This window comes from Hevea brasiliensis, chromosome 1 (genome assembly GCF_030052815.1).
Source record: "Hevea brasiliensis isolate MT/VB/25A 57/8 chromosome 1, ASM3005281v1, whole genome shotgun sequence".
NCBI lineage: Eukaryota > Viridiplantae > Streptophyta > Magnoliopsida > Malpighiales > Euphorbiaceae > Hevea > Hevea brasiliensis.
In genome coordinates, this window is record NC_079493.1 from 4,300,772 (window position 1) to 4,313,136 (window position 12,365).

The 12,365-nt window shown below is 33.5% G+C and overlaps 1 protein-coding gene across 5 annotated transcripts; it reads left to right on the forward strand.

Moving 5' to 3' along the window:
• The first annotated feature begins 379 nt into the window (after positions 1–379).
• On the forward strand, positions 380–9,682 carry LOC110665116 (phototropin-1). 5 transcript variants are annotated; one of them, XM_021825105.2, is made up of 23 exons: positions 382–978; positions 1,151–1,962; positions 2,522–2,704; positions 3,110–3,201; positions 3,878–4,196; positions 4,271–4,499; positions 4,594–4,664; positions 4,995–5,101; positions 5,311–5,360; positions 5,477–5,581; positions 5,693–5,752; positions 5,829–5,918; positions 6,149–6,225; positions 6,458–6,542; positions 6,749–6,829; positions 7,004–7,107; positions 7,445–7,494; positions 7,718–7,824; positions 7,940–8,071; positions 8,499–8,550; positions 8,682–8,794; positions 8,986–9,126; positions 9,211–9,682. In XM_021825105.2, the coding sequence occupies exons 2-23, from the start codon at positions 1,235–1,237 to the stop codon at positions 9,310–9,312; spliced, it is 3,078 nt and encodes a 1,025-aa protein (XP_021680797.2). In that variant the 5' UTR covers positions 382–978; positions 1,151–1,234; the 3' UTR covers positions 9,313–9,682. The 5 variants fall into 5 exon arrangements, with proteins under 5 accessions (XP_057999203.1, XP_021680797.2, XP_057999201.1 ...); XM_058143218.1 differs by having other exon boundaries at positions 3,878–4,154; XM_021825103.2 differs by having other exon boundaries at positions 1,233–1,962.
• The last annotated feature ends 2,683 nt before the right edge of the window (positions 9,683–12,365 follow it).

Below are 12,365 nucleotides of genomic sequence, written 5' to 3' on the forward strand. Positions count from 1 at the left end.
AAGATTAAATTTAATCGAAATAAAAAATATTTAATTATAATTGAAGTAATTGAAAAACATTATATATTTTATGTTATTAATTAATTATTAATAAAAATATATTTTAAATAATTTTTATTTATAAAAATAATAAATATAAATAATATATAATTAATAAAAATATAATTAATATATTAATTAATATTAATTTAATTATTTTGATTACTAAATAAAAATAATTAAATTAATAATTGAAAATATAAAAATATAAAAATTATTAACCAAAATTTAAATCATATTAAATTCACTTTTATTAAAGTAACTAAATTTTAGTAATTCAGTTCAATCACTCGATTCTATCCAAATAATGCACACCCTCTATCCCCCAAAAACTTTTGTTACAAGTAAGACAGAGAAACATAAGAGGCATTGTCTGCCAAGGGCACGGTCCGTGGAGCCTCTAACCTCCAACGTGCAAATAGGATGTATATACGCACGCACGCACACTGACACACACACTCGCTCATCACCTCTCCAATATATGCTTCTGAGAATAGCTTCTGTTTTTTTGTTGCTTTTCTTGTTGCCAACTGATTTCCAGAGCTCTGAGTTTCTTCATGGCGTAGGGATACGAAATGGTGCCATGTGAATTTTAGGTGTAGAGGCATGGAAGATGGCCCAGCTTTTTCCTTTAATGCTTTCTTGCATGGAAGATGGCCAAACTTTTTTCTTTTAATGCTATCTTCGTTTATTAGCTAGTCTTTCTTGCAATCAAAAGTTCTTTCTGCTCCATATCATCTCGTTTCTTTCTGCTCTCTCCACTCTCCACCTAGCTTCCACCGTGTGGGGCATCCACCATCTTCAAGGTATAAATATAAAGCTTTCAGGTTGATCAGTTTCGTTTCCAGAGTTTCCATAGAGGCTTCCTTTTGCATACCCAGAAGTTAATTAGCACCTCAATCAGCAGAAGACATCACCTATCTTCACCTTGTTTCACAGGTGCTTCATTTCCTTCATTTAATCATGAAGTTTCAACCTTTTGAAGTTTGATCCTAATCTACTTTAAAAAATGTGTTTCTGTATTTTTACCCTTTATTTTCTTTAATTTCCCAAATTTAAGTTTCCATGTTTTGCAGAAACTGAGACTTTTTGTTTCTGTTATGTTGTGTAGTGTTATCACTCACTCTCATCGGCAGTCAAGAGAGCTAGCTGTGTGCACAGCTGCTTATTTTTTTTTTATGTGTATTATGCAGAGATGGAACCAACTGGCAACTCATCCAACAAGCAGTCATCTTTAATGCCTCCCTTGCCTAGAGACTCTCGCGGATCACTTGAAGTATTCAATCCATCCTCCACCTATTCGACCCGACCCACAAGCCTAGCCTTCCGCTCCAACCCCACTTGGCAAACTTGGGTTGAACAACCTAATGATAACCCAAAATCCGATTCATCCAGTTTATCTTCCAAGTCGGTTCGAACCCAGGAAATCACCTCATGGATGGCTCTCAAAGACTCCACCCAACTACCATTATTGTCGTCACCAACACAATCACAATCTGATAATGACAAGAAATCAACAACTACTGAGACGACCACAAAATTATTTGGGGAAGCGGGTGTGGCAGCAAAAAGAGCGGCTGAGTGGGGCCTAGTGTTGAAAACCGACACTGAAACAGGCAAGCCGCAAGGGGTCGGGGTGAGTACTGCGGGTGGGGATGAACCGAATAACAGTAAACCGGGCACATCGATAAGAAACTCGAATAACTTGGTTGAGAGCTCCGAGGACTTACCAGAGGATGATGGAGGAAAAGAATTTAAAGGAATTCCAAGAGTATCTGAAGACATAAAAGATGCATTATCCTCCTTCCAACAAACATTTGTGGTATCAGATGCTACGAAACCTGACTACCCAATAATGTATGCAAGTGCGGGCTTCTTTAGAATGACTGGATATACCTCTAAAGAAGTCATAGGCAGGAACTGGTATTAATATTCTCTCCCACTGCGACATGCATTTTTATTTTTTTAAAAAATAATTTTGCATCCAAAACAATTATTAATATTTTATTATATTAAATAGTAGGTCTGACCACCGGTTCGGTCTGGATTGGTTCCGAGCCGGAATTGCAATTTAGAGTTTGGCCAGCAGATGAATTGGAATTGATTGATTGACCATAATTGTAGATAATTTCAATTTATAGTTGGTTTTAGTTTAGTTTCAATCCAATTCAATTTTTATTTTAATTATAATTTTTTATGATTTTAATTTCAGTTTGAAAACGGTTTGAACTATGTGTTACCTTTAAAGCCATGACCTTTTTTTCCTTAATAAAAAATTTATTTGAACTGGGATTGAAATTAGTGGTTCAAACCACCGGTTTCAGTTCAATGTTTGGGGAAAAGGGCTAAAACCAGCCCCCTGTAGTCGGTTTGACCGTTGATCTGAGCCAATTTCAAATTAATTTAACCTATTTCGATTCGATTTAGAGCTTGAACCAATAAAATTGACATAATTGTTTTTTTTCTTTTTTTTTTGGTGCAGTCGGTTTTTACAAGGTGCTGGTACGGACCCAGAAGACGTAGCTAAAATAAGAGAGGCCTTGCGGGCAGGGAATAGTTACTGTGGGAGACTGCTGAATTATAAGAAAGATGGGACACCATTTTGGAACCTTCTTACTATTGCTCCAATCAAGGATGATTCTGGGAAAGTTCTCAAATATATTGGGTTAGTTTCTTAACTTATATTCTCAAATATTATACTCTTCCACAAAATTTAATTAATTCTTTTATGATATATCAAAAAATTTTGAAAAGCAATGAAAAATAACAACATTTAGACTTAAGACACCCCACATGAAAATTAAAGCTGATCAGACCAAGAACTGCCCTATTGTCCCATATTAAGCCAAGAGTTCCAACATTTTTTTCAATTGGGTTACCCACATATCCTTGTCACTTGCTAAAAGGATTCAATGCTTGAAAATGATGGCCTGTGGACCTTCAGTCCGTAACACAACAGAAGGGGAAATTTTTGCAATGAATTATTATTTTGGAATTAGGAATGTGTCACTGTATGGAATCAATGTTTATCTTCCCTTTTTTTTTTTTTTTTTTCCTGCTGGTTTGGCAGAATGCTTGTGGAGGTTAGCAAGTATACAGAGGGGTCCAAGGATAAGACATTGCGTCCCAATGGATTGCCTGAATCTTTGATCCGATATGATGGTACTACGCATATCATGTTTATTCTTCTTGACAATTATTGAATGTGTGTTATAGTTCATTTCTGATACTCATGTGGAATTCACAGAAAACTTAGATTTATATTCTTTAAAGAAATTACATTTTCGAGTCCAGTCCAGTTTATTAGCTTAGGGAAAACACACTTGAGGAATTTTTGTTTTCAAGCTTTGCCTGGGATATAAATATATGAGTCTCACTTATTTTACATGTGGATCCCATTATACATAATGTGTTGTCTTGAGTCCATGAATTTTAAAGAATAATTTCCCTGTAACTATTATGGCACTGTTCACTGCAGGAACTTACAAAAATAAGGATTTTTGTTTTTTAAGTTTGAACATGTCTATATATCTTTAGTGCAAGTAGCCAAGAGTTTAAATAGAATTTATGCATAACAGCCCTTAGACAAGGAGAAATAACATTAATCAAGAAATGTGGCAACTATATTGACTTAAAAACTAGACTGGATTATTTGACCTAATCAAACAAACATGAGTGATACTCTCTAAGAATACTCTATTTTGGGTATCATTTTTGAAAGCAAAGAAGAAGAAAACAGTTTCAGAACATGAGGATACTGTTATAAAATTTCTTGATGTTTCTTGGTTGTTGCAAGTTGCAACTACGTGTACCACATTATCTTAATTTGCTTCTGTAGCACGTCAGAAGGAGATGGCTGCAAGTTCAGTAAATGAACTTGTTCAAGCAGTGAAGGGACCTCGTTCACTTAGTGAATCTACTAATCACCCCTTGATGAGGAAATCTGAAGGTGGTGGAGAAGAGGAAAGAAAAGGAGCTCTGGGAAAGCGAAACTCCGAGAATTTACCTTCTTCAAGTAGACGGAGTTCTCCTGGGGGCACTAAAAGCTCAATGCAGCATATAAATGAGTTGCCAGAGAAGAAACCAAGAAAATCTATCCGCCACTCTTTAATGGGGTGCAGCATCTCCTTTCTGAGTACTGCTACACCTATAAACAGGCATACATTTTTCTTTTCAATCATATTCCTTCAGATGCTTCTATTTGACATGTAATTTGTCTTTTGCTGTTTAGGTTCATGAGGAAAAGCACACAATCCAAAGCTGAGAGCTTGGATGATGAACTTGTTTTCAATGCTGATGATGAAGAAGAGGGGATGAGTGATGATGATACAAGGCTTGATAGTGTTGATGACAAAGTAAGGAAGAAGGAAATGAGAAAGGGTATCGATCTCGCTACAACACTTGAACGTATAGAGAAAAACTTTGTCATTACTGATCCAAGGCTACCAGATAATCCCATTGTAAGAACTGTAATTGGTCGTTTGTTACAAACCTATTTGCTAATTTGTAGTTAGGAGTAAGAATGTATAGCGTTTCTGATTTTTCCAATTTCAGATATTTGCCTCTGATAGCTTCTTAGAGCTGACAGAGTACAGCCGTGAAGAAATCTTGGGAAGAAATTGCAGGTAAGCAGCAGAATTCATGCAGCTATAATGGCTTTGAATTTCCTGGAATCCATTGATATTCTTAGCCTGGTTGTACACTCAAGTTTAGTTTTAATATGGTGCAATAAAAGTTAAAATTTGAAATCTTCAATAACTTAGGCTTTATTTAGGCTTCCCTGGTTGAACTCAATTTCTGTACATTTTGTGATTATCTGGCATCAATATCCCTGAATCTGTTTAAATGAGATATGAAAGAGAAAATTATTTTTTGTACTAAACTTTCTTTAAAGATCATAAAATTGTTGGGATGCAATTAATTCTTTGCAATTTTTTGATACTTGGATGTTGTAGATTTTTGCAAGGGCCTGAAACTGATCCAGCTACTGTGAGGAAAATAAGAGAGGCAATTGATAACCAGACAGATGTTACTGTTCAGCTCATTAACTATACAAAGAGTGGTATAACTACTGATTTATTCTAAATTTTGTTTGAAATTTTCGAAATGGATGTCCTGATCAAATTATAGTAGACCATTGGGTGTACTTCTCACTTGCTCATGGAATTTTGTACTTTTGTTCATTCTGAGCCTAATTCATGGGGATTATAATGGTATTTCTGAAAATTTATTGTTTTTATTCCCCTTAATTGCCTTTTTCACTTAATCCAGGCAAGAAGTTCTGGAACCTGTTCCATCTGCAACCTATGCGCGATCAAAAGGTACTGTGTCCATTCAAATCCCTCAGTTTGGTTATGTGACTTCTATCTAGGACAGATGCTCATATTTTTCATGAAAAGGAAAATTTTCTTTATAAATTTTAGATTTCTGTGAACAGGGAGAAGTACAGTATTTCATTGGAGTACAACTAGATGGCAGTGAGCACGTTGAGCCTCGCATCAACTGTATTGCAGAGGAAACTGCACAAGAGAGTGAAAAACTGGTTTAAATTCCCACATTATTTTAGCTTTATTAACTGGCTTCCCTAATTATGAGTTATGCTAATCACCCTAAGTAATCTTTCTTAATGTGTTAACTTGATGTTCACTATCAGGTGAAACAAACTGCAGAAAATGTTGATGAAGCAGTGAGAGAACTTCCAGATGCCAATTTGGTAAATGCCTGAATACCGTAAATATTTGTGAAAGTCTTTTGTGATATTTCGATGATAAAGGTACTTCTATCTGCAGAAACCAGAAGATTTGTGGGCAAATCATTCAAAAGCTGTTCTTCCAAAGCCTCATAGGAAGGATAACCCCTCTTGGAAAGCAATTCAAAAGGTATTAATCTTTCAGATATATCTAATGCTCCCGCTGGAAAGTTTCATAGGTGGTTTTATATTTGTGATCTTATTGCATCTGCATTATATGTCCTGGAAATATCTTTCTGATATTTCTGTGTAACCATAATCATTAAAAGAGTATGGTGTAGGATTTGTGCAAGCAATTTGTTCTCCGATAAACACATGTTACCTATTTCATCTCATGGGTTCATTTGCCTAACACTGCAGATCCTAGACAATGGAGAACAAATAGGACTGAAACATTTTAGTCCAGTAAAGCCATTGGGATCTGGTGATACTGGCAGGTTTGTCTTTCTTCTTTTCCTGTATCCCTTTTCAGTTTGTGTGTTTGAAACAATGTAAATCACAGACAAGGAACTTTGATTCTGTAGAACTAATTCAAATTTGCTGAAAACATATCATTGATTTAACACCAATACAATATAGAATGGTGCTGGGAATTTTTCAATAACCCTCCATTTCTTATGTTTTACTTTCCCTTTGAGATTCTATCTGATTTCTCAATTGGCTTGGCAGTGTGCATTTGGTAGAGTTGCGTGGAACTGGTCAGTTTTTTGCCATGAAAGCTATGGATAAGAATGTTATGCTCAACCGCAATAAGGTATAAGAATTGAATTATCATAACTACGTTTATATCTTTCTTCTGGTCTTGTGGACAACTTGGAACAATAAATTAGTATATGATTACAAAGTGTAAGTATTAGATAGTTTCTGAATAAGCCAAGTTTAGAATTTACATTGTTTTAGCTGCTTCTGTAGCTTCTGGAATTCTCTATTGTCGTACACGACTTCTTTTCTTCAATGCAGGTGCATAGAGCTTGTGCAGAAAGAGAAATTCTTGACAAGTTGGATCACCCTTTCCTTCCTGCATTATATGCTTCATTTCAGGTTAGAAAATGGGCATAAGCTAGGTTGATAGTAGATATTTTTAATCAAGCACCAGCAGTCTTTGCAAATTGAATGCAAGTTAGATGCTCATCTATGTGATTTTCAATTCCGAAGTTAGCTAATTGACTTGAATTATTTTCATGCTTCAAATCCTAATGTTCTCTTACTTCTCAGACGAAAACACATATTTGTCTGATAACTGATTACTGCCCTGGTGGTGAGCTCTTCATGCTTTTGGAAAGACAACCAACAAAAGCACTTAAGGAAGATGCTGTGAGGTAAAGGAAGTACAAAATGTCAAAAAGGTTCACTATGAAGTGTTGGAAATAAAAAATATAATATTAATGTTTACAATATCCACTAGTAATAAAACTTAGCACTCGCATTAATGTTTTCTTTTTCTTTCTAATTTTTTTTTTAGCTGTTCTTTACTTCAAGATTTCGGATATGCATCATTCTTTGAATTTGGTCCTACAAAAAATGCAAATTTGATCCTGTTAAAGGAAAAATCATTTTCAAAATATTGGTGGTCTCTATGTGAGGGGTCTAGTTACTTTTTTGACTCTTATGTGATAACCCTCCTACATCCCTGACATAAATGTTTGATGATCACAGATTTTATGCTGCAGAGGTAGTTGTTGCATTGGAGTACCTTCACTGTCAAGGTAGAAATTGAGTTAAAATATCTATTATATATTTTTTTAAAGAAAATGTTATTTAAGTAAATGATGATTCATTCATTTTCCTTCTCTAACGTCAACTGATGATTCAAATCCATACACTCAACAATAAGAGTCTAGTAAAGGCAATTTTTGCTATTTAATGCTTGCTAAAAGTGAATATAATGAACTGATGTGTTTAATGAGCCTTCTATTGTTTTTCTTTCAGGGATAATTTACAGGGATTTAAAGCCTGAAAATGTTTTACTCCAGAGCAATGGACATGTGTCCTTGACAGATTTTGATCTATCATGTTTGACATCATGCAAACCACAGGTATTTCATCTATCTTACCTCCATTTTTTTCTATTGGAATCTTCTTTTCCTCTAATTGGAGTTTGTGTCAAGTCAATAATGACTCAAATCCATTAAATTCGTTATTCTCTTGTAGCTTTTGATTCCAAGTATAAATGGAAAGAAAAAGAAGCACCATAAACATCAACAGCAGCAGGCTCCAGTGTTTATGGCTGAACCCATGAGAGCTTCAAATTCTTTTGTTGGCACTGAAGAGTATATAGCTCCGGTTCGTTTACTCTCAACCTGCATATTGTGTAAACAATCCTTGGTTATCCAAGTAGCAAAGTGATTCCATGTATTGCTATGTGGCAGTATATATCTAGAGGTTTACCTACTGAATAACATTCATTCATCAGTCAATATTTAAGTTAAAGAATGGAAAATCCAAGTTAAAGATTTCTGTGCTTCAATTTGATCTGCGTCATGCTGGGAGTGATACTTCTCAATCAAGTTTAAAACTAAATTCCAAACATAATTTTAGAAGGTTCAAGTTTAAAACTTTCCAGCCATCCTCTCCCTGAAAAACACATTGTTCTTTTTTCTTCTTTGGGTTAAGCTACATATAACTTCTCATGAATTTGCTTCATCAATGACATGATAGCTTTTGGTTCTGGTGAACTGTGATGCTAAATTTTCTTTCTATTCTTTTTCAGGAAATTATAACTGGGGCAGGCCATACTAGTGCAGTGGACTGGTGGGCTCTTGGTAATCTCATTTATCTTCTGTATCTTTTCTAGGATTGACTTGGCATCATTTATGCATCAATCAATTGGTGTGTGAAGTTGGCGAAATTGCCAGTACCCTTTCCACTTGACTTCATTTTCTTTTTCCTTCAGGTATCCTTCTATATGAAATGCTGTACGGACATACACCATTTAGGGGAAAGACAAGGCAAAACACATTTGCCAATATTCTTCACAAAGATCTTAAATTTCCAAGAAGTGGGCAGGTGAGATCATCTCTCACTCACTCAACATCTATTAATGAGCAATTAAACATCAATAACTACCCACGAACATTCCAGATTGCAGTCATGTCACCTCGGACTGCATTTGGAAACCTCAATATATGGTCCAGATTGCTTAACATTTCCCATACAAAGTGAATGTAAGATGTTAATGCATATAGTGACTGGTGCAGGTTAGTTTTAATGCAAAGCAGTTAATGTATCGGTTACTGCACAGAGATCCCAAGAAGAGATTAGGTTCACACGAAGGAGCAAATGAGATTAAGAGGCATCCATTCTTCAAGGGTGTTAATTGGGCATTAGTTCGCTGTCTGGTAAGAATAATTCCATTTCTGCTTCTTTCTTCTGTATTTGATTAGTTACCAACTTTTTTATTCATTTATTTATCATTGCAACAGAATCCTCCTGAGCTTGATGCTCCTCTTTTTGAGACTGAAGCTGAAAAGGAAGCTGAACTCATTGATCTTGAACTCCTGGATCTACAAACCAATGTTTTCTAAAGAGTTGACATTCTTTTCTCGAACTTTTTATGCGACAAAAATTTACTCTTTGGACAATATTCTGAACTGTAGTTTCATGTTCTCTGCAGCAGATTCTTTTTTATTTATTTTTCGTTTTTTAAGGATGTTAGATGCATTGCATTTGCGAGAAGACATTGATAGGCTCTGAGGATCATCTCATTTTTTCTCATAACTGATGATTTGATTGACTTTGCTTGTGTTTCACCATTGGAATGGAGGCAGGAAACTGAGGTTTCTAATGGTGTGCTATGTAATAATATGCTTGTTTGTTGTAATGTTCCCTAATCTGTGTCTATTAGTACTTGGAATTTTGGGTATTGAATTAATTTATTGATGATCTTTTCTCTTCTTTTTACTCTTTCATATATGTCCCTATGTAAGGGAATCCATTAGCCTTTTTCCTTTTTGGCCCAGCTGGATTTGTTGTACATAAATCTCGGTCCATCATATACCAAGAGATAAAATATATAATGAAACTCATCTATTTTACATACAAATTTTATATATTTATATTTTTGTCTATATTTATGGTACCGATTGTTGCTTCATTGAATTTGCTTCGTTACCAAGCTCACGATTCGACTTTGATTGTCATGAGCTACTGCTCCCTCTCAGTGCAATGGGATGTGTCTATTTATCTATTTCTTGACTTGAAATAGGAGTAGGTTTGGAGCTCAGTATGTCTGGAAGCACAGGAGAACATTTCTAATCTAATCATAGAGATCTAAGCTAAGTAATTCTATGATGCTCGCATGAATTCCAATCTCTTCGATTCAACTAGGATGGAATCTATTCCAAATATACATGTCATAGTTCCTTACTTTGACAAGTACAAATATCTAAATTTGACATTTTTGAAATATGGTTTCAAACTTTGGTTAGAACAGGAGAAGTATGTTATGCTAATATGCCTTGGATGATCACATCTTAGGGTTAGGAATAAATAAATATTGTTTTCAATTATCTCAACAATTATATTAAAATGATGAATCAAAATAAATTTTAAAAGAAATAAATAAAAAGAAAGGAGATTGGAGACTACTCAAAAAATAAAATGCCTAAAGGATTTCTTTTGAGTTATTTAAAAGTTACCCAACTTAAGTTAGAAGGGTATAGATGATTTTTGTGAGCAAGCTCTTGGAAAAAAATTTCATGACTTAGTCCATAAATAATGTGAAAATTAAATATATCTATGAATTTCTCACACAGGAGGCTGACTTAAGCTAGGTAATTGGATATGTTAAAGTTCTTCCTGTTGCCTTCTGCCAGTTCTGCTTAATCAATTGGTCATTAGTATCCATAGGAGTGCACACCATTCCCATCACCTTCCCAAAAGCCAATTGTTTTTTATTAAATGATTGGATTATTGGCGTAAAGTTAATTTCTAAGTAAACTTGTATCACTTCTAATTTGAGTGTGAAAATATTATATACTTAAATAAAAAAATTACAGCATTTTTTTATTAATTAAAATTTAAAATTTTATAATTTTAAAAATAATTTTATCACTTCTCATTTTCTTAAAGATAACTTTAATAATACTAATCATTAAATTTTTAAGCATTAAGGTTCTATTTTTTTTACAGAAAATAATTTTTTATAAAATATTTTCTATATTTTTAGCGTTTAAAGCATTTAAAAAATAGATTTAATGAAAAATATTTTTCTAATAAAAAAGAAAACTAAGTTATTTATAAAAAAAAAACTCTTTTCAAAAGAAAAAATCAAATTCTTTTTTTTTTTTAATTTTGATAATCTTATTAAAATATGAATATAATATAAATATATACTATTTATTTAATATTATAACTAAATAATAAAAAATATTTTCATATACAAATTATTTTCAGCATACCAAATAGAACGTAAATAGCCTAAAATTTTATGTGAAAAATTATCTATAATTTCAACTTTAACGCATGGAATATCCTCTCAAAAACATAAATTCTAATTTTTTAATAATACTTAGAAATGACACCAGAAATTAATATTTTTAATCTCTAAATCTATTTTAAACTCAATTTTTATTATTTGAATTATATATTTAAATTTGTTTAAATTTATATTTTTAATTAATAATTTATATAAAATTTTTTTTACCAATAATTAATATTTTAAAAACTTATAAATATCATTATAAAAATATTTATATTTAATTAATTATTTATATAAACTTTTTGATAATGAATATTGAAACATAAAACTCAAACTCCATCCAGTTATTATTTCTTCATTCTAAATTCACATCAAACTTATTAAAATACAATTTAATCGAATCAAATATTAAAAGTATTTAACTCATTACTACTTCTAATAATATTATAAATGTGAGGGATATTCGTTGGGAACAAAATAAACCCAATTAAGATTAATAATTTATTTTTTTTAATACAGAGATGAAAACTCAAATATTTAATTAAATGCTTGATGTGCGTTGAGACAGTAAAACAGGCTAGCCTTCTGGGTTAAGGGCCTACTGATTTTTGCATCAATATTCGGTGGCAGCGAGGCACTTTAATGTTTTCTTCAATTAAAAACCGCCTTTTAGGTTCAATAGAGAAACACCATAATTGTCATCACTTGTCAGCTTTAGTGCGAGACTGTCCAACCACGGATCCAAAGTCCCTACCTTTATGTTTTCTCTCTTGGATCCTACCTCTTTCCCTTTCCCAAAAGACTTTCCTGGAAAAACCCACTTGCTCATTTTCCTGGGAAAAGATTGTTACGTACTACAGGGTTCTTGAACTTGATACCCATTTCTTTCTTTCCGTACTCTTGAAGTCCCCTGAATTGAATTTGAAATGGCAGCATCAAGAGAAGTGTCAACGATGATCAAGCAAGGGTTTATCTCAGACCCAACACTTTCTTTTTCACCTTCATGAACTTCTTCTACTGCAACACTCCCGAAGGTTTTAAACACTCATAATCCTAAAACCCTGCTCTCTCCACACCACCTCAACCCCACTGAGTCGACTCATCCACCACCTCGACAGGGTCACCGCCCAACCCTATTTCAAATGATGTCCAAGGAGC